This window comes from Neoarius graeffei, chromosome 2 (assembly GCF_027579695.1).
Source record: "Neoarius graeffei isolate fNeoGra1 chromosome 2, fNeoGra1.pri, whole genome shotgun sequence".
NCBI lineage: Eukaryota > Metazoa > Chordata > Actinopteri > Siluriformes > Ariidae > Neoarius > Neoarius graeffei.
Genome location: NC_083570.1, coordinates 70257113 through 70279034, shown reverse-complemented (window position 1 = coordinate 70279034; position 21922 = coordinate 70257113). Strand labels below are relative to the sequence as shown.

Genomic DNA, 21922 nt, shown 5'->3' with positions numbered 1-21922 from the left:
CGTTGCCTTGCACTTATGATCGAGTTCCCTGTAGTGGTACACAATGTGGGAGTGCAGGGCTCTAGTACACATTTACACGGACAGACAGACGTCATACAGTTACAAAAGCCATCAAACATCAGGTCGCTGCATTAACATATTCTCTTAAAGGAACAGTCCACCGTACTTCCATAATGAAATATGCTCTTATCTGAATTGAGACGAGCTGCTCCGTACCTCTCCGAGCTTTGCGCGACCTCCCAGTCAGTTAGACGCAGTCAGACGCACTGTCACTCCTGTTAGCAATGTAGCTAGGCTCAGTATGGCCAATGGTATTTTTTGGGGCTGTAGTTAGATGCGACCAAACTGTTCCGCGTTTTTCCTGTTTACATAGGTTTATATGACCAGTGATATGAAACAAGTTCAGTTACACAAATTGAAACATAGCGATTTTCTATGCTATGGAAAGTCCGCACTATAATGGCAGGCGTACTAACACCTTCTGCGCGCTTCGGCAGCGCATTGATATCTGAGCTCCGTATCAATGCGCTGCCGAAGCGCGCAGAAGGTGTTAGTACGCCTGTCATTATAGTGCGGACTTTCCATAGCATAGAAAATCGCCACGTTTCAATTTGTGTAACTGAACTTGTTTCATATCACTGGTCATATAAACCTATGTAAACAGGAAAAACGTGGAAGAGTTTGGTCACATCTAACTACAGCCCCAAAAAATACCATTGGCCATACTGAACCTAGCTACATTGCTAACAGGAGTGACAGCGCGTCTGACTGCGTCTGACTGACTGGGAGGTCGCGCAAAGCTCGGAGAGGTACGGAGCAGCTCGTCTCAATTCAGATAAGAGCATATTTCATTATGGAAGTACGGTGGACTGTTCCTTTAAGTATGGTGTGTGTGTGTGAGGAGCTCTACTATGATGATAAGGATGTACATATTTGAATTAAGTCACTGTATTTGGTTCTCTAGGTGGGCTCTGTCCCAGCCAATGCTGTAGATGATGGCCAGTGGTCTCAGGGTCTCATATCAGCAGTGAGTATAGAGGGGTTTTTTTTTTAAATATACTAATTATTTTTACCTGTTTTGTTCAAGCTCTTTCTATGCTTTATTCCTAATTAGCTATTTGAGCTTAATTATATGTTTTTAAAAGCTTTGTGTGGTCCTTGTCGGTCAGTATATCCAACAAATAAATAGTTTATTGGATTCCCTTTCATTTATGCATTCATTCATTCACTACATGCATCATTAACTTATTTTACAAGGTCCCAATCCTGATTAAAGTCCCCCAATGCTTGAGCAAACCTGAGGTGACGGTGGCAAGGAAAAACTCCCTCAGACGACACGAGGAAGAAACCTTGATAGGAATTAGACTCGAAAGGGAACGCATCCTCATTTGAGTGATAACAGATAGTGTGATTTATAGAATGACTTATATAGTCACAAAGTGCAATTGTGTAACTGGGAAGTTCATTATATTTTTACCATGAAGTCTATTTTGTTGAAGTTATCACATGTTCATTGGCCTATGGACTGGTCATTCCCCTGATAAATTGATGCGACACTAGAAGACGAGCAACATTTTGCACAGCCACACACTGATAAACTGATAAATGCTTTGCAGTGATACTTTTCCTGACTTCGAACAGTTTAGGCAGAATCCTGTGGCTTTAAATCAGAGATCCCAAACCAATTTGATGTAGTACTTTCAAATCTTTGATCGTGCAAAGCTCATGGAGGAACTGCGTTTGTGTTTTTCCCTACTTTCTTTGCCACGCAGGCCCGTATGGTCGCAGCCGCCACCAGTAACTTGTGTGAAGCAGCCAATGCTTCAGTGCAGGGTCATGCCAGTGAGGAGAAGCTCATCTCATCTGCTAAACAAGTAGCAGCGTCTACCGCCCAGCTGCTGGTGGCCTGCAAAGTGAAAGCTGACCATGACTCTGAGGCCATGAGGAGACTACAGGTCAAACTTGCTTTTCAAACGATGGATGCGTTTTAAGTGTGTTTGTTCAGAGACATTGTGACATTTCTGACTGCAAGTTCTGTATATGCCTTTACCCTTTTGCAATAGTTTATTCTTAATGTCCACAGGCTGCTGGGAATGCAGTGAAAAGGGCATCAGATAATCTAGTGAAGGCAGCTCAGAAAGCCGCCTTTGACAAGGCCGAGGACGATAGCGTGGTTGTCAAAACTAAATTTGTTGGTGGAATTGCTCAGGTGAGACCTATTCACACTTTATGATGATAAAAGTGTGAAATACTCCAAGCTGAACCTAGTGGTTATTTTCTCTATTATTGGTATTCTAGAAGCAATGAGGTTGCCATTTTTCTTCTGTACTAGTGCTGCACTACTCCTCAAAGAAAAAAAAAAGAAAAGCAAACTACCAGTAGGCAATTATTAATCTGTAGTTTTGCTTATAGATTTCAGTTTTAGTATAAATCGAATTAGTAATAGGTCACATTTATGCAAATCTAAAACCTTGCATTATTTCCCTTATCAAAACACTGTCATTTTTGGTATTGAAAATGGCAAAAGTTAGGGCCGGTCCCACAACACCGATAACTATACCAATAACTACAACTATGACCATTCCTCTGCCTGAATTTGGTTCCAGTCTGGAGCAGTCACACCACAACTGTAATCCTGACTATAATATATCAGTTGGTCCTGACACTCGGATAAATAAATACATGCAGCTTAGGAATAGTCATGGAAGTTTTTTCCAAATAGTAGCACATTATTCTGGGTCATACTGTACAGCTTGGACTTCAGAACAACCCTTGCACATGCTCCAGTGGTTGATATAATACAGATAGGTCACGGATAACGGAAATATAATAAAGGATACAAAATACGGAGTGGTTACGGATTTTAATATGGATGCATCACTGATGCTCATAATTTACGGATTGGTCACGGCCGTTTCAGTATATACTATTCAAAAAAAGTAGGGGATATTGCATTTACAAGTAGAATGAAATGCAGATCATGAGGTCAGGAAGGAAACAAATGACAGAAAAACATTAAGGAAACATTTGTCAATTTATTCGAAACCCTGTGTACAGTCAGTAAAGGACAGATTCTCCAGAATAAGGGTCAACACAAACACAGGGTCACACAGCAAATTTACCACCATTTTGAAACCGAGTCAGTAGCGGGTAAAACCCCCTCGGCGTGGCATACTCCTAACGAGACGTCCCAGGTCATTTTGGGGAATGTTATTCCATTCCTGTTGCAATGCTGCAGCAAGTTCTTGGACATTGGCAGGAGGTTGTTGACGTTGGCGTAGCCGCTGTCCAAGCATGTCCCAGACATGCTCGATGGGGGAAAGGTCCGGACTGAGTGCTGGCCATGGTAATCTGGTGATATTCTGCTGCTGGAGGTAATCTGTAACAATCCTGGCCCTATGACATCTGGCATTGTCATCTTGGAAAATGAAACGGCGGCCATAACGATGTGCAAACGGCACAACATGGGGTGCCAAGATGTTGTCCCGGTAGTACTGCCCTGTGACACGTCCAGCAACAACATGCAAGTCTGTTCTGCCGGCAGCAGTGATGCCTCCCCACACCATTACAGAGCCACCCCCATACGGATCATGTCTAATGACGTTAACGTCATGGAAATGTTCGTTACGTCGGCGCCAAACCCTCCTGCGTCTGTCCAGGAAGTCCACAGTGAACCTCGACTCATCTGAGAACATTACGTGGTTCCATCGGCGATTATCCCAGCGTTGATGATGACGACACCATTGGAGTCTGGCCCTAATGTGACGATCCCTCAAACAGGGAATGACATGAGGACGTCGGGCGTGTAAGTGAAATCTGTGCAGTCGATTCCTGATGGTCTGGCCACTCACTACCAAGCCAGTATCCCTTCGAAGTTGAGACCTTATCTGATTTGCTGTTACCATACGATTTCTCAAGGCAATAGTGCGGATGAATCTGTCCTGAGCCTGAGTTGTTGCCCTTGGTCGACCGGATCGTGGTCTATCCTGAACAGACCCTGTAGCACGATGTCTGGACCATAATCTGCTGATGACAGACTGGGAAACATTCAATGCTCTTGCCACAATGACCTGTCTTGTGCCAACCTGTAGCATGCCAAGGGCACGTAACCTCTCATCCTGTGTTAGACGGCGCATGGTCTCTGTTTAATTAACGACTTCAACCACTGATAATCTGATGCTTTCTCTTCAAAATCTTCCTTTGGAGTGGCTCTAACCTTCCAATTCAGAGTCATGCAAATTTGTGGCACGACCCCCTTGATCATCAGTAGCATCCCGTGCTGATCATGAGAGTGTCATTGATGTGTTTGGGTGATGAATTTCTTTGGAAATGCTTCCTCAGTAAGGAACTATACAACATGCTTTCGTATCCCTTTGTATATGTGAAAATTTGGATCTCAAAATAAAATATCCCCTACTTTTTTTGAATAGTATATTACAGATTGGTTACCGATTTCATATGGATGATGCATCACGGATAAAAAAAAAAAATTAAGAAGTCTAAAACAATTAAATGTTTGGACTGCTGAAGTGCATAATTAAAATATCTTACCTACATTTATATTTTTATTAATTTACTATTGATCTTTCATGGAAAATCACATATCTGTGAATAAAAGATCTGTGCTTTGTATTTTATTTTATTTTTTTCCATGAATCTGTATTCCGTGACTTCATGATGCAACAAGGATGTACAAAGATGCCCGGGGAAAAATAGCACGTGCTCAGACATTACATGTAAACAATTACCTTGTTGGTCAGATGTTTTATCGTATCAGGTCCGGGCCTGGAGAAATTGCTCCAGAAGCAATCTCACTGATGCTGATAAACCCAGGCCTGGGCTATAGGCATCATTATCAGTCTGGTGTGACCACCAACCACATAAACTGCAGGGGACCCATTTATTTATAGCTATTGTTAGTTATTGGTATTGTGGGACTGGGGCTTAAAGGAGAACTGAAGGCCAATTTTTTTTATTATCAAAATTCTATCTCATTTTATTAAATATAGCTATCAAAAATGCCTTCCTATTTTGTCACTGCTATAGCAAGTTGAGTGTTTGAAATATGCTATGTAATATATCAGTCCATATGTCAAAGCAATGGCCATAAATGAGCTTTGTTGAGACCTGTGCGAGACATCGTAGGACGGAAGTAAAACGTACAGCGGAAATCAAAGTGACCAACCGTGTCCGAAATCGCTCACTCGTTCCCTACTCCCTATATAGAGAATTACTGTATAGTGAGCTCATTGGTAAAATGAAAAATGTTTTCGGACTTTTGTCACGCTGGTATTTACGTCATTACTGTGGCACAATTAAAACGTGCCAGATCAGTCGGCTGGTGGGTTTTCAAAATAATAAATACATGTATGTATTTTTATGATAAATACATATTATACTGAGTGTATTTCCCACATTAATCAATACAAAGTACCTGTATCTCAGTTTTTTGTTTTTTTTTTAAAGCAAGGCTGAATACTTTCTTCTTTGCCGCTGCCTTTTATTAAATCAAATTTGAAACTTTTAATTTGGTTTCTTTCAGTGCGACCGCAATGCATGATGGGATATATTGCTTTGGTTAGCGACCATCGTTGTACACTACTTTTCGTGGTGTATTGTGGGATACTTTGAGTGCACTATATAGGATGTAAATAATCCTCACCTAAGGTTTCGGACAGCACTACAAAATGGCGTCCTCACTATATAGTGCCCTATATAGTGAGTAGGGAACGATTTTGGACACAGGGCAACATCTGCCAACGTTGTCAAAAAAACGCGTGCACCGTCTTTCGAATGGTCATGTAATCAAGCCGGAAGTTTTGTTTGTTGTGGTAGCAAGCAGGAAAGTTTGAAAAAAGTAGGCAGTAATCATCATTTAAGACTCATTTTTGTGCAATATTTCGTTTGGAAAACAGTTTTCAAGATGGCAGCACTGACACCTGGCTGACACTTCACGTTTCGAAGTCTTGCACAAGTCTCGTGAAGATCGCGCGGATAAGTGATGAACTAAATTCAACATGGCTAAAAACCGAATAGGCCGATAGGTATAATATTTAATTGCAATTATTTGACAATACGAGTCACAGTATAAGGTTACTAAAACTGAAAACGTAATTGAATAACACGTTAATTAAGAAATAAAGCAAGTTTAAAAATAACTTTAGTTCGCTTTTAAGTGTCCAAAAAAGACAAACTTTCTTTTCCTCTGCCTTGGTGTATCTGTCAATAAGTGCATGGAGAAAAATTGTATCCTGTTACTAATGATGATGAATTACCGTACAGTCCGTATGTCAAAGATGCAGCTCAGCCTGTCTGGCCTCCATGTGCTCTGTCTAAACTATGGCATTCTTTTCAAATTGTCGTTATCATTGCCCTTAGCAGATATACTACTACACTGAAGGAGAGCTGAGCAAAGTTTCCGTCAGTAGTTCATTTGATTATGTAACAGTGGAATTGGAGATTGTATGGGATTCAGTAGGGAATCATTACCTCCTTCACACAGCATGTCAAACGCCATACAGCTAATTCTGAAGACTGCTGTTCGTCATGCACCATTCAGATTAAAGGCAAATATTCACAAACTCTCTATAGGCTCTGGGTGAAGGGTTATGCAAAACAAAAAATCTAGAATATTATACACGTGATGTATAGTCTCATCATGTTCAGTGTCAGTAAACATTAGATCTGCTCAGAATTTCAATAATTTGATACAACTAGTTTCATTTGTTGTTACTGGTTGGATCATATTCTCTATTGCTTTGGTCCCACACTGCATTGGAAATATTCTGCAGTTTAAAGTCGTGTTGCTTTAGCAAACATCCACTTCACATTCCTTCACATACTCATCGCTGAGGAGTCCATAAACTTTTTTTCTTAATCCAGGAGCTGAGTCACAGAGAAATGTGATCATCCCTGCTGCCTTGACCAAGACCTCGGTCCCTCTTTTTGTTCCTCCAGAATCATTTGTCGCAGCTTTTTTGAGAGAAGGAATCCAGACATTGCAGAGAACTAAACCACAAATGTCTTTACGTATAGCAGAAAGAAATACTTCTCGTAGTACTAGCAGTACAAATAAGTGCTCATGTAAAATAAGGAGAATGAAAGCAGGAATTTAACACAACATAAAGTTTTACTGATGTGTATACAATATGTATATTTCAAACTGCATTTCTAATGGCTGCACAGCACGTAAAGTGAGGGTTCAACTCTCATGTTCCCCTCAGGCAGCGAGGCAGGAAACGGACCATGGTAATAGGAGAAGGAAATGAGTGCCAGATGGCATGGCCCACGCAACAAAAAAAATTTGCAAACTCAAATAAATGAAAAAAATATACAATTTTACACAAAGCATGCAAAAATGTACATAGTCCAGATTCATGCATGTGCTGCAGTCTGGGCAATTTGTTAATTTTGGGCTTGGCTGGAATAAAATACATTGAAAGCACTTAACTCGGCAGGACTCCACCAGTTTCTCAGATGATGTGTTGTAGCCTACAAAAAGAATCCTACAAAAAAACAGGCAGTTATTCGAGCTTTTTTAAGATGAGTGCTGATTGGTTGATGAATGCATGACTTGTTCCAGACAGTAGCTGACTGATCGTTTCTTGCTTACAGATCATTGCCGCTCAGGAGGAGATGCTGAGGAAGGAGAGAGAGCTAGAGGAGGCACGCAAGAAGTTGGCCCATATCCGACAACAGCAGTACAAATTTTTGCCCACTGAGCTGCGAGAAGATCAGAGCTGAGCGATCTCTCACAAACGCACGCGCGCACACACCAAATAATAATATTAGGTCTGATATTAAGAGAGCTTGTCTGTCTTTGGTCATGGAGCCATATTGAAGGCTCCTTTCATCGATGGTGATGCATCATGATGCTTTAGGATGCAAGTGGTTTGATTCCACTGTTTGACTGTTTTCCACACAAGAGGCTGGTGATTTTGTTTGTGATTGGTTGCTTTTCTTACATAGGGCTATGTGTCTTGTTTTTCTGTCATCTCTAACTGAAGATCTTTTTCTTTTAGCGTGATATGCACTTAGCTGCTCTCTGTGTGTGTGAGTGTGTGTGCACGCAAACAATCCAAGCAGTATGCCAGAGCTAAGACTTTATTGTAATAATACCGTTGACCGTATCGAACTACCTTCTAGTAATTCATTCGTACACTAAAAATACACCAGGACACAGTCACATGTACGCTTGATCTCTGTGGTGACATCAGGTGAAATGAACATGTGATGTATGGTCCTTGCAGTAGGATGTTTGTTCACAAGCTTTCAGAATATAGAGGACATATTTGCTTCAATGTTTTCATTGGTGTGATATTATTAAGCAGGAATATTCATCTGAAGCCTTTGCTAAAGCACTACACGACTTAAAACATATCATGAAGGCTAAAAGTCATTGTACGATTGTGTTCATCTAGAATTAGCTTTATTATAAGACTATGGAAAATGTGCATCTGTGCTTTGTTGCATTATTTATTGATCATAGAGTCGCAAAAGTTCCTCGCCAAAAGCATTAGTCACAGATCTGTTCTATTCAGTAAGTGGGACTGAAGCAGATGCCGTTACACCGTTTTAAGTGTTTAAGCACTCATGAATACCTCAGACATGTTTAAGACACTTCAGACATCTTTACGACTGCGTTCCACAGCTGTCTCTTACATACAGCGAAGTCTTCATCTGTCAGTTCCTCTCCAAACATACAATGCACATGGATGGATCCATTCAGCACACACAATCAGACTGAGACCTGTAACTTGTGTGTTTAAAAATTTTGAGGGTGCACATGCATGACTCAAATTAAATAAAAAAAAAAAAAGTCCCTGCACTTCAAGATTTATCGGATGCACTGATTGTATTCCAGTGTACACTTTTTTCCTTTCTTTTTTTTTCCTGCAGATAATGCGTATGCTTCTCGTGATAGACATTAGTGAGAAAATTAGTGGCTTCCTTTCAGATGCATATATAGTTATTCTTGTTCAACTGTTTGCGTATTAAGGATTACACAATGTGGCACATCAGAACACTACACCATGTATAATACCAAACTGCAATACCCCACCTCTTAAATTTGGACTGCGATGTATATTAGTGCCTTATATTGTCTGCTCTGATGCAAGTCGCCCTTTTAGGCTTATCAAAGACTCAAATGATCACCTCAACCACTATAAGAGAAACCATAAAGAATAGTTTTTGGTCAGTGAAAAGGGGCAATTTGTAGCAGTAAGTATAAATGTGTAGTTTTGTCCGAGTTGTTCCTGAGCAGTATAAACGATGTACTGATAACAGCCATTGACTGTGTTGTTTGATTCTGCTCTGCCATATTCTCCTCTTCCGATGTGGCCTGATGCTCTTGCCTTGGTAGATTGCTCAACTGCCAGCTGTAATTCACTCGAACTATTAGTGTAACAGCGTCACCGACTCCACATGCTTTACGTTTCTAATGAGTCAAGAGTCAAGACTGCATTCCACGCACATGTATCTATACTTTTCAGTTTACTTTGCAGAACCCCAATCAGGAACTGCTGATGCCACAGCGTGCTTGGAGTTTCCTAAAAGAAAGCAAATGTGAAACATACATATTGCTGTGGTTTGGTTGGTGTGGTCTTGTAACAGTTTTATTGCTGCAGTCCCTCTCGTCTTCATGCCCAATATTTGCCTCGTGTTTCCTGATTGAGGCTTTAATGGAAGTTGTTGCAATTATGTCTCTAAGAATTTTCTCTCCAGTAAACCACTATGTATGAAGTGTATGAAGGGTTTGTTTATATTTACTAATAAATGTAATGAAGATATTGCAATATGTGGTTAAAAATGTGGTGTCTCTTAATGGGGCAGAAGGAAAAAAAAAGAAGAAATAGCCCCTTCAATTAAACTAGAATGTTAGGGCCTTCTTTAACCGACTGAAATGGTAACAATAAAATGAAAATTATGATGCTGTATGTAAAATATTTATCTGGTCACGAAAGTATTTTTTGTATTCACTGAAAATAAAGAGTTTCAACAAACATTTGTTTTTGTGAATTGTGCATGTTTGAATCTGTGCCTCCTGCACTTCCAGACTATTTTACGGTCATTTATTTTCCACTGGAGTTAAACAGTATTTGCTGTTTGGCACAGTTTTCCTGCTGACTTGTCCAAGAGGACGATAGTAAGAATGTCCAAGCTCATTTACCCAAGCAGTTCCGGATTGATATAAACACTGACGCTAAGTAAAACAGACTCTGTGGCCTACTTTCAGCTCAGTGACCACTAGACGGCTAGAATAATATTTGTATAATCATAGAGATAAAGCTGTATTACCATATGACCCTGTCGTTTCAGATGCTCTTCAGCACATTCAGGGACACATTCTATCCTGTAGGTGTTGCTGTAGCACCTCTGTGAGCTGGAGTCGAGATCCCTCTGCTTTGGGAACTAGTGGAGAGCCAAATTTCTGTCTGCATGTCCAAATAAGGACATGTAGCACTTTTTTGCTTTAAGACCGTCGAGAGAATTTGACTGCAACAGGACAATGGCTTTGTCATTGCCAAGAATGTTTTGTCATTTATACTGAAAATGAATGACCAATTTATTTTTGGATACGGTCCTGTTCGACACAGCCTACTGTTTTGTAAATGTCTTACAACAGAGGGAAAGATGCATAGAGAGATTGAGATCATTAGAGTCCTGTCTAATCAGTTCCTTATTAAACTGGTGGAAAGAAGAAGAAGCCAAGCCAAGAAGCCTTTGTCACATGTACACTCAAGCACAGACTTAAGCACACTGTGAACACACACATACCCGGAGCAGTTGGGGGTTAGGTGCCTTGCTCAAGGGCACTTTAGCCCAATCTCAGGCCATGGCTGCCCCGTGTTAACCTAACTGCATGTCTTTGGACTGTGGGGGAAACCCACATAACATGCAAACTCCACACAGAAATGCCCCCATAAGCTGCTGGGCTCGAACCCAGAACCTTCTTGCTGTGAGGCAACAGTGCTAACCACTACACCACCGTGCCACCTAGCAAACACGGTTACCAAATTTAGCAATATGTTTATCCTTTTTTTGTCCTTTTACAAAAAATCTGCATGTGCTGTCAGTCTTCATTTTCATGACCCTCCATGCATAGCTACAGTGCCTTGCATAAGTATTCACACCCCCTTGATCTTTTCCACATTTTTTAGGCTACATCCACACGACAACGGCAACGAGATGTTTTTTTTTTTTTAAATATCGCGTCCACATGGGCAACGGATCAGTAAAATATCAGGTACATATGGCAATGCAACGCTTGCTGAAAACGATGCAATACACATGCCACACCACTACGTGCACTGTAAGACGGTCCCATCGGAGACACCAGAACAATAGAAGAAGTAGACGCATGCGCATAAACCCCTTCTTCTGTAATATTAGCCACATAAAGTTTTGATTATTAATCAGTAACGTAAAACGAAAGATGCGGAAAGAGGAATGAATGGGGGTAGATGGAGAGAGAGAGGAATGAATGGGGGTAGATGGAAGCCGGTACGCCAACATTCTGATATCCTCCAGAATTCTTTAATGGTCCGGAATAAATTGAATGCTACACGTTGATGGATTACTTTGTTCTTCTACGCCCTTTTTGAGGAATGTATTGTCGGACTTAAAACAACATCTGAAGAGATGAGATCGCTCCTTTTTTTTTCCTATTTTTGCTGGCAGGATTGTTTTTGTTTTTGGAAAGCACACGGGCGTTGCGCGGTTTGGTACTGCTTCTGCAGTGTTTGGACTAAAGACTCTGCCCTAAGGGCTATTCTCTCTCTCTCTCTCTCTCTCTCTCACTTTGCACCATTACACAATAAATATTCACAGTAAAAATATTTTGTAAGCGCGTTTCATGAACCAAGTTATAGGATTTGTTGACAACTCGCATCGAGTTCGTTACACTTCTACCTGGCGTGAAGCACTGACAGTCATGTGGTTGTGACGTCATCGTAAACAAATCCATTCTACTCATCCAGACGACTTCGCAACGGCGCCGTTGCCAGATTTTTTCACTCTGGAACCCGTTCTCAAAAGATTTCGTTTTGGGGCACCCAAAACGCCGGTGCCGTCTGGACACCAGGCCGAAACGATAAACAATTTTATCAGATTCACCTGAATCCGTTGTCGTGTGGACAGGGCCTTAGTCTTATGACCTGAACGTGAATTGGATGTAATTTGATTTGTCATGAATATAGTATTGAAGTGGGGGAGAAATCAACATAGTTAGCAAAATTATTTACAAATAAAACAATGTAAAAGTTGTGATTGCATACATATTCACCCCCATTGCTGTGAAACCCCTCATTCAGTTGCCATCAAAAATCATTTGAATGGCGTTTACTTGTGTGCAGTTAAAGTGTCGTGTGACCACAGTGTATGTACCCCCGTTCTTGGAAGGCTAAAGTCCCAAACTTTGAAGATCCTGTAGAGCACCATTAAATCCATTATGAAAAAATAGAAAGAACATGGCATAACCATGACTGATCCTAAAGGAAACCATCCACTAAAAGTCAGGTGATTAGTCAGAGAAGCAACCAAGATGCTGGTGATGTAACTTGCACCAGAACCAATTTGAGTTTCACAGCTACAACAGTGAATACTTATCTAATCACAAATGTCATGCTTTTGTTTATAATTTTGTAAACTAGATTGATTTTTCACTTCAGTATTATGGGATACATTGTGTAGAATCGTGGCGTGGAAGCCCAATTAAGTGAAATTCAGTTCCAGGTTGTAGTACTGATAAACATGGAAAGGTTCAGAGGGGTGAATATTTATACAAGCCACTGTTCATCTCATCTCATCTCATCTCATTATCTGTAGCCGCTTTATCCTGTTCTACAGGGTCGCAGGCAAGCTGGAGCCTACCCCAGCTGACTAGGGGCAAGAGGCAGGGTACACCCTGGACAAGTCGCCAGGTCATCACAGGGCTGACACATAAAGACACACAACCATTCACACCTACGGTCAATTTAGAGCCACCAATTAGCCTAACCTGCATGTCTTTAGACTGTGGGGGAAACCCACATGGAGAACATGTAAACTCCATACAGAATGGCCCCCACCAGCCACTGGGCTTGAACCCAGAACCTTCTTGCTGTGAGGCGATGGTGCTAACCACTACACCACAGAGATAAACAGGTAGCAGTAAACAAATGATGCATCACTTGCTAGTGAACATAAGATTAAGCTTAAATTCACTATTAAAATGTGTATTAGACGTTCTTCTGAGTGGTTTGAAATTTCTGCTATGTACAGTTGGAAAATGTGGCTCGATGGATAAATTGTTAATGTAGTTACTACATCAAGCAAAAATCCAGGATTAGTTTTATTAGTGTTTATCCTTTTACTGTATAGAATGATGTGTGCCATTTGTACAGACTGCTAACTATAACAGAAGAACATTCACTGACTTCTCTTTGGTCAAGTAGTTTATTTGAGCCTTCATGTGTGTGGTATGTCAGCAGAAAGGCCCCCACCAGCCACTGGGCTCAAACCCAGAACCTTCTTGCTGTGAGGCAACAGTGCTGACCACTACACCACCATGCTGCCAGCCACTCATCTCTCTCTCATTATCTGTAGCCGCTTTATCCTGTTCTACAGGGTCGCGGGCAAGCTGGAGCCTATCCCAGCTGACTACGGGCGAAAGGCGGGGTACACCCTGGACAAGTCGCCAGGTCATCACAGGGCTGCCAGCCACTGTTTAGTCTAAATAATTATCCTGCTTTCATGATTAGAAAGTTAGTTATCTGCTTGCTTGCTTATTTTGTACCTATTCCTGGGCTGCAACATGAGTGATGAAATTGAGGATGAAAATAATTTGCTACGAGCTGTGTCATAACGAAATTTAATTTGAACTGCATCTATTCTATTCTTCAGGATGATGTTGAAAATTTAAAAGTACAAAACCACAGAACATGTGTTCAGATGTATAAAATATAGGTGTAGTTAAATACAATAGGCTGTTGCGTAAACCTAATAATTTTTTGGATTCTCCTTATGTAGCACTTAAGCACCTCTGGAGCCCTTACAGTAAATCCTCAGTACAGTACAAGCTCAGAAGTCAGGCCAGTGCAGCACCATATTTCTCTGTAGTCTAATATATCCTACTCTTTCCAACACTCGAAAATCCATCTCCTATTTCTTACATTCCTACAGCACTTTTTTTTTTAATGAGAGGTTGGGTTGGGTACTGTGTTTAGCTTGCTCTAGTCTTACACCACAGGAATGAAGCTGGTACTGAGGAAAGGCCGAGTGGTCTCGTAATGCAGCACAAGGATTTGAGATGAATGGAAAAAATAAAATTGCTAACTTGTAAAAAGGTGGTTCAGTGTGTGTATATAGTCCATTACTATAAGTATTTATAGGGAATATTCACTGTTGTCATGAGTTGCACTTATTAAAGATTAGATGGTAATACTAACTGTAAATGAATAAAAAAAAAACCACAAACATGGAGTCATGTATATAAAACTACATATGTGTGTGAAGGACTACACTAGAACATAAATGGGTTCTGTCTGCTTTGCTCTTATGGAAGCCAGTCCAAGATGAGTACAGGCTAGAACTGGAAACATCTCAGCCCCCCACTGCTGTTTAGGGGCTGTTTCGCGTCTGCTTTAGAAACCTGAGAGATGAAAAGGTTTTCATAAGGATGAACAATTTTTGTGCATGGAATGGAATTTCTGTGAGTGGTTATTATTTTTCCCCCATGTATATCAAATCTGAACTTACAGTGTCTTGCAAAAGTATTCATCCCCCTTGGTGTTTGTCCTGTTTTGTCCAATTACAAGCTGTAATTAAAATGGATTTTTGGGGGGTGAGCACCATTTGATTTACACAACATGCCTACCACTTTAAAGGTGAAAATTGTTGTTTTATTCTGACACAAACAATAATTAAGATGAAAAAACAAAAAATTTGGAGTGTGCATAGGTATTCTAAAGAACTTATAAGTCCCCTCGTCTCAAATAGAGTTGTGTCCGCATCCAATTACAGCACAAAGAGTGGCATAGCGATGAAACAAAAGGAATTATTGAGTGTAACAACCTCTCGAGGATATCTTCTATAGTAAATGTGTGTCGAGCGAGTTTGTGTATATCCTCCAACATGTCCCACTTTCGGTTCAAAGCCTCAGGCATAATTAGCTATGATGTCACGTGCAAATGAAGAATTGCCCCACAGCAAGAAGGTTCTGGGTTTGAGCCTAGTGGCTAACTGGGGCCTTTCTGTGTGGAGTTTGCAAGTTCTCCCCATGCCTGCATGGGTTTTCTCTGGGTGCTCCGGTTTCCACCAAAGACATGCAGTTAGGTTAACTTCTTTTCTTCTTCCTTTGGCTGCTCCCGATTAGGAGTCGCCACAACGGATTTTTTGTCTCCAAATTGCAGTTAGGTTAACTGGCTACTCTAAGGCCCTGTCCACACGGCAACGGATTCAGGTGAATCCGATAAAATTTTTTATCGTTTCGGCCTGGTGTCTACACGGCACCGGCATTTTGGGTGCCCCAAAACGATATTTTTTGAGAACGGTTTCCAGAGTGGAAAAATCTGGCAACGGCGCCATTGCGAAGTCGTCTGGATGAGTAGAACAGATTTGTTTATGATGACGTCACAACCACATGACTAGAACAAGCAGCACTCACTCATTCACGCCGGGTAAAAGAAGGGGTTTATGCGCATGCGTCCTACTTCTTCTATTGTTCTGGTGTCTCCGATGGGACCGTCTTACAGCACACGTAGAGGTGTGGCATGTGTATTGCATCGTTTTCAGCAAGCGTTGCGTTGCCATATGTACCTGATATTTTACTGATCCGTTGCCCATGTGGACGCGATATTTTTTTAAATAAAATCTCGTTGCCATTGTCGTGTGGATGTAGCCTAAATTGCCCATAGGGGTGAATGGTTGTTTGTCAGGTGAAGCTGTGACAGGCCTAGCAAGCCAGTGGTGGTGGTGTGTGCTCAAGATAAGATGCAACTGACAGGCCAACTGGCCTACAGGGTGTCAGAAAATAAATAAACCAACTAGCATACAAAAGGTGCATGTTTTAAGGTACCACACTGATTTTATACCAGAAAACCACAGTTTAGAAACCTTTTTGAGAGTGAACACACTCAGAACAGAACAAACAAAAAAGTTTAAATCAAGCACCCTCAATGGTTCTTTGGTTGTGTTTTTCTGAGGAACCCCTTAAAAGGTTGATATTGAACTCTATAACAGAGGGTTTCCTTTTAAAGATTCCAAGGTGAAGCTTTTACAAAGACAGAACCAGCAAACATCCAGAGGAATCTTGAAACTTTTTTCAAGTGTAGTCTGGGTAATATTTCACCACCACCATTGTTTTCCTATATAGCATTCCTGGGAATTTTGAAGCAGCGATGTACTGTACTGTCTTGCCATAGTTTATTTTCCCCATAGTTAGTGAAACACCATTTCCAACCCAATATGTTAGATTAGCAGGGGAAGAAAAAGCACTGAGCTACTACTGTTATTTACTGATTTCTGGTGTATTGTCATAATTTTTTTGTCAAATAGTATAATGCACATTCTTCTGCATTATTTTCAAAACCTGGTATTGAAAATTTCCAACACCATCCTACTCTAAAGTTTTACTTTATACAGAAGCATGAATGAGTTCATTTGGAAAAGGGATGCAGAGGATTGATGGCTTTTAAACATGCCGTTCTGCTATGAGTGGGATGAGTCCAGAGTGTAAACTCCAAGGACACTGTGAGCAATTGATGGGAGCGAGTGCAGTGCTATGGTGTAGAGTACATGACTATTTTAGGCCTGTTCTCTGAGGGGTTACCCAGCATATGAGCGTCATCTACCTAAACATGCACTCAGAGGAACATAGCATCAAACCTGCAGCACTACTAGCCACTTTATTATAACTTGGGTGGCTGCTTACTGTCGTCTATGTTCCTCCCTGAGGGGCTAGCATTTCCAAATACAGACTATAAACTGGAATTCCACTTAAACTCTCTCCCATCTCTCTCTCTCTCTCACATTCACTTTCTGTGTTTTCTTTGCCCCATGCTAAAAACAGTAAACAATTTGGGTAAAAGTGGTCACTTTTGGACTCTCTCACTTTCTATGTTCTAAAACTTTTTTAATTGATTCCATTATTACCCACACCCACAGGCCAGTTGGGGCTAATGTGAAACTGTTCTTGGAGACCCAGCATGCAACAAGTGAAAACTTTTCACCATTGTATTTGAGAACTTGATGTTGAAATAGCTGAAGCACTAACCACTCTATGACTGCAGTAATCTCCACTGACGGATGGTCTTGTTATTAGATGGGAGTACTAAAATCTAAAATATCACTCGTTCGCTGTGTAATGCATTGTATTGTATGTCTCACTGTGTCTCTCTCACATGTGCTTAGTTTATTCATCCATTATCTATATCACTTATCCATCAGGGTCTCAAGGAACTTGGAGCCAATCCCAGCTGACTTTGGGTATGAAGCGGGGTACACCCTGGGCAGGTCGCCAATCAATCACAGGTCTAACACAGACATGAAGAACCATTCACACTCACATTACACCTATAGGCAATTTAGAGTAGCCAGTTGACCTCATCTGCTTGTCTTTGGACTGTTGGAGAAAAGTGGAGCGCCTGGAGGAAACCTACATACTGTAGGCGCAAGGAGAACAAACAAATTCCACACAGAAAGGCCCCAGTCAGTCATGAGGTTCAAACCCAGAACCTTCTTGCTGTGAGGCGACAGGGCTAACCACTGCACCACCATGCCGCCCTGTGCTTAGTCTATCTACGTTTAATTTCTCCTCTAAAAAAGGATGATTGAAAATATAATGCCCCTCATTAGCGTTCATTACACCTGCAATTGTACTGTATTTCATGTGCATTTTCTCAGTCACTGCTGATGTGCATCAGCAAATGGGACTGAAAATATTAGCCCCAAGGCCCACTAAATCAAGGGCCATGTCATTCTGACACAACTGTCACTGATATGCTGCATGAATATACAATGTGAACTAGAAAGAAATGAGAAGATCTGAATTCTACAGGGAACAGCACTGTCGCCTCACAGCAAGAAGGTTCTGGGTTTGAGCCCAGTGGCTGATGGGGGCCTTTCTGTATGAAGTTTGCATGTTCTCCTTGTGTCTGTGTGGGTTTCCTCCGGGTGCTCTGGTTTCCCCCACAGTCCAAAGACATGCAGGTTAGGCTAACTGGTGGCTCTAAATTGACTGTAGGTGTGAATGTGAGTGTGAATGGTTGTGTGTCTCTCTGTGTCAGCCCTGTGATGACCTGGCGACTTGTCCAGGGTGGACCCCGCCTCTCGCCCATAGTCAGCTGGGATAGGCACCAGCTTGCCCGCGACCCTGTACAGGATAAGCGGTTACGGATAATGGATAGATGGATAAATTCTACAGTTTGTTTGACACTAGCCTGATGCCCCCCAATCCCCTCTAATGTGCTAGCTAGGTTCAGATCTTGGTTAACTAACACACCACCCCCTGAGTGTCAACACTCTTCTCTATAACATCAATGTCAGGGGGTCTAGCAACAAATTCTTGGGCAACTCTTTTTCTGAGCAATATGAAGATGGATATACTTGTACTGAGTCAGCATAGATGCTAGATTTATATTAGGCCGTTAAAAGCTCACTGCTAATTTCGGACACTGCTAAAAACCGGAGGAGGAGGTAATGACCAATGCCACTGCACAGCTGGGATATGTTGAAAATCCGCTGCCAACACGCCCAGTGCTCCACTGTTGTTTCTCTGCACTGTGTGACGTTCTATTCTTGAAGCAAATTCTGGTGGTGGCTCTGTAGCACTTAATAACCGAACCTCTCACAGTTAGCGAGTTAAAGAGCTACTCCTATATCAACATTCTTTGTAATTCTAAAGTGTCTCAAGCCCTTTCTTTGTGTGCTTCTCTCTGGAGTATGGATCTCCAGCTATGACAGAACCAGAGAATAAACTATTTCCATTTCATTCCTTCTGTCCAAAAAGAAATTTCTCCATCCTGGAGGTTTTCATCAAGCTAAAAAGGCTACATTTTTCACCTCCAGAAAGCCTTATGGTACAATATTCTCTCTCTCTCTCATTCTTGCTCTCTTTTTACTTAGGGCTGCTGTGGCTTTCCCCACCCAGACTCTATTAAAGCTGAATAAACATGATTGAACAAGGGCTTTGCTGAGACTCTGGAAATGTGTGTGTTAAGGAAATGGGTCTTTCTCATTTAGATGGCTGGCCCACATTTTTGAGGTGAGTTGAACAGACATAGAACAATTTCCCAGATACATGGCAAGCATTTGGTCCAAGGAAAAAAAATCTCCCAACAAAAATGTTTAGTGCCACTTTTTTTTATGCACAGAATGCTGTTATATGATATATATATGTACTGAAGTATCAACCAAGGATAAGTCTAGCTTCTTAGTCATTGCTCTTTTGTCTGTTTTACAGATGCCATGTTCCCCTTCCCTTGTCTCCTCTTGATGACCTGGAGGTGTTTAAGGCATGCTGACTGATTCAGTTCCCATATTTCCTTAGATGTTTTCTTTCATCACTCACCAGTAATTGGGTCTTAGTCCCATGGGAGGTTTCTCTCCACAGCTGTAGTCAGCGATATGACTTGCTCAAAGCTAAACGTTTTCTCTGGCAGTACAATTGCAGGAAAGTAGTAAAAACATACTTTAGTCCAAAGTGCAGATAACCATGAATGTGTAAAAGCTAGAGAGATCAGTATGTAGGCATTTGCATAATTCTAAAGGCAATAATAGTAATTTAGGTTTCCCTTAAAACCAGACAAGTATTTGTCATGGTGTTCATGCGTGATGAAGAAAAATGTTGAAAAGTGTTTTTTTTTCTTCTAAAGAGACGACACAAACACATTCATAAGCTAGGCCTTTGTTCTGTACAAATGATCAGTCTGGAGTAACCCACCCCGGTGCATTCCAGTGTGGTTTTGAATGAATGGCGTGAGGCACACGCGTGCGCACACACAATTTCTGCCTCAGAACATCAGTTTACCATGAGCGAGGAATGTCAAAAAACCTCTAACCCTTACTCCTTACCCTCTCTCTGCCCTGCTTTGTACGGTATTTACTCAGATGTTATGGCTGTTCTCCTGTCAGTCTCACGCTTATTGTGAAAAGCACATACCCTTTTCAATGACAGAAGAATGTAAACAGCAGCTGGCAAAGTCAAGGTAAATTCACATGATATGAATTTACTTGACTTTTTACCTGCCTGACTTAAAAAGATGCGATGCCAGGTGATGTCAGGTTTAGTATTGCTGGTCCGATCTCAGTATTCTGACTTGGCTGCGCTGAAGTTAGTTGCAAGCAAAAATCCTGAATCAGAACTCTCTCTGACCCAGTTGTCCTCATTTAGCTTTAATGATTTACTCCAGTATGGACGAGCTGATTGTGACTTATGCATGGCAATTAATGAGGAGTTGCACATACCATGCACTTTTATTGTACAATAAAATGGATACAAACAGTGACGGGGTTTTTGTCCGGCACAGTAATAGCTCGACGCTCTCTCACTCCATATATGGGAAGATTTGCTGAGTCTAACTGCTACAGAAAGTTTTAACCTTGTGACACTTCAGAGTGGAAGAATTGGGCAAATATTGATAAATTCCTTCCCATGTAGTGCACTACATACTCTGACACACACAGGCCAAGTCACCATGTTACATCATGTGTGTTTCAGTGGAGGAGAGAAATGAGTGAAGCTCGGGGATCTGTTTCTGCATCAGTTTAAAGTGGTCTGTACAGGAGCAGCACTGTCTCTGTGTGAATTACCATGTAAACACTACAATTTACACACACTTGGTTTATTCCTTGTAAAATAACTGGAAATAAGCTGCAAGTATACAGCAGTTGGTGTGGTACACCACAACACACCACAGCACAACATATCAACAAGCTCTCCAACCCCCCCACCTCTCTTTTTCATATTGTGGTGAGTCTTTCACTGGAGCAGTTTAAAACATCCCGTATCTACAGCCTCTTGAAGAAGCCCCATCAGTGCAAACACTGCCCAGATGCTGTGAAGGAATCTCTTATCTGAACAATAGAGTACAAACCCAGTTGCCAGTAAGTGCACTTTGTCTCTCCACCCACCCCAGTCTTTTCTGCCTCTTGCCTTGGGATGGAAGTTTAAAGAAATATTACAATAAATTATTATAACAAAAAGCTTAATGCGGCTATCTTTTTAAAATATACAATAGTTGTGCTTGATAAAGTGTGATTACAAAATTAGTGTTTTTGGTTGTTTTATAATGCATTAAGCAATAAGATTTTTGTTATGACAAGTTTGTAATGTTATAACTTATATAACAATAACTTATTGTTATAATAAGTTTGTAAGTTTGTAACAAGCTTAATATTAAACTCTGCTTTATATTCGGTTTATGGGATTGTTCTTTGGATACTCGACAGTTAGTTATGGTCAGTAAAGTGTGAGAGAAAATTGTGTTTCTAGGTTATTGTTTTAACATATTAAGCAACATTAAGCTGTTTAATAATTTATAATTGGAGAAAAAAAGCTTAAAGTGGAAATCTTTATAGTTAGTTTATGGGGTCATTGTTTTGATAGTAGATTAGCATAATTTGGTGTTTCTACATCACTGCTCATATTAACCTATGTTAAACTGTTACCGTTTAATGGGGTTCTATAGAGCCAAAATGCGAAACATTCTTTTTTTTATTACTGTTTTGTCCTTTGGGCAGTGAGTGTTTATGCCCAGGTACAGTAAATGTGTGTGAGATTTCGTGTAACTTAATCATCGTTTTGGTACATTAATCCAAGATTTCTTCACATTAAGCAATTTAGAATGTCCATTGTATGCATTTCTTTAATGAAGTTCAAAAGCAAGTTTTCTATTAATCCATTCATCTTCAGTACCTTCTTTATCCTGAAGGATAATTGAAG

At 40.9% G+C, this 21922-nt stretch overlaps 1 protein-coding gene across 3 annotated transcripts in view; it reads left to right on the top strand.

The window, feature by feature from the left end:
- The window catches only part of tln2b (talin 2b), a 218981-nt gene extending 208975 nt beyond the window's left edge, over positions 1 to 10006 (top strand). For all 3 annotated transcript variants that reach the window (XM_060914863.1, XM_060914864.1, XM_060914862.1), the window contains 4 exons: positions 965 to 1027; positions 1773 to 1955; positions 2084 to 2209; positions 7615 to 10006. In XM_060914863.1, coding sequence (XP_060770846.1) covers positions 965 to 1027; positions 1773 to 1955; positions 2084 to 2209; positions 7615 to 7743 — 501 coding nt within the window. In that variant the 3' untranslated portion in view covers positions 7744 to 10006. The remainder of the gene's footprint in view (positions 1 to 964; positions 1028 to 1772; positions 1956 to 2083; positions 2210 to 7614) is intronic.
- Positions 10007 to 21922: the final 11916 nt, after the last annotated feature.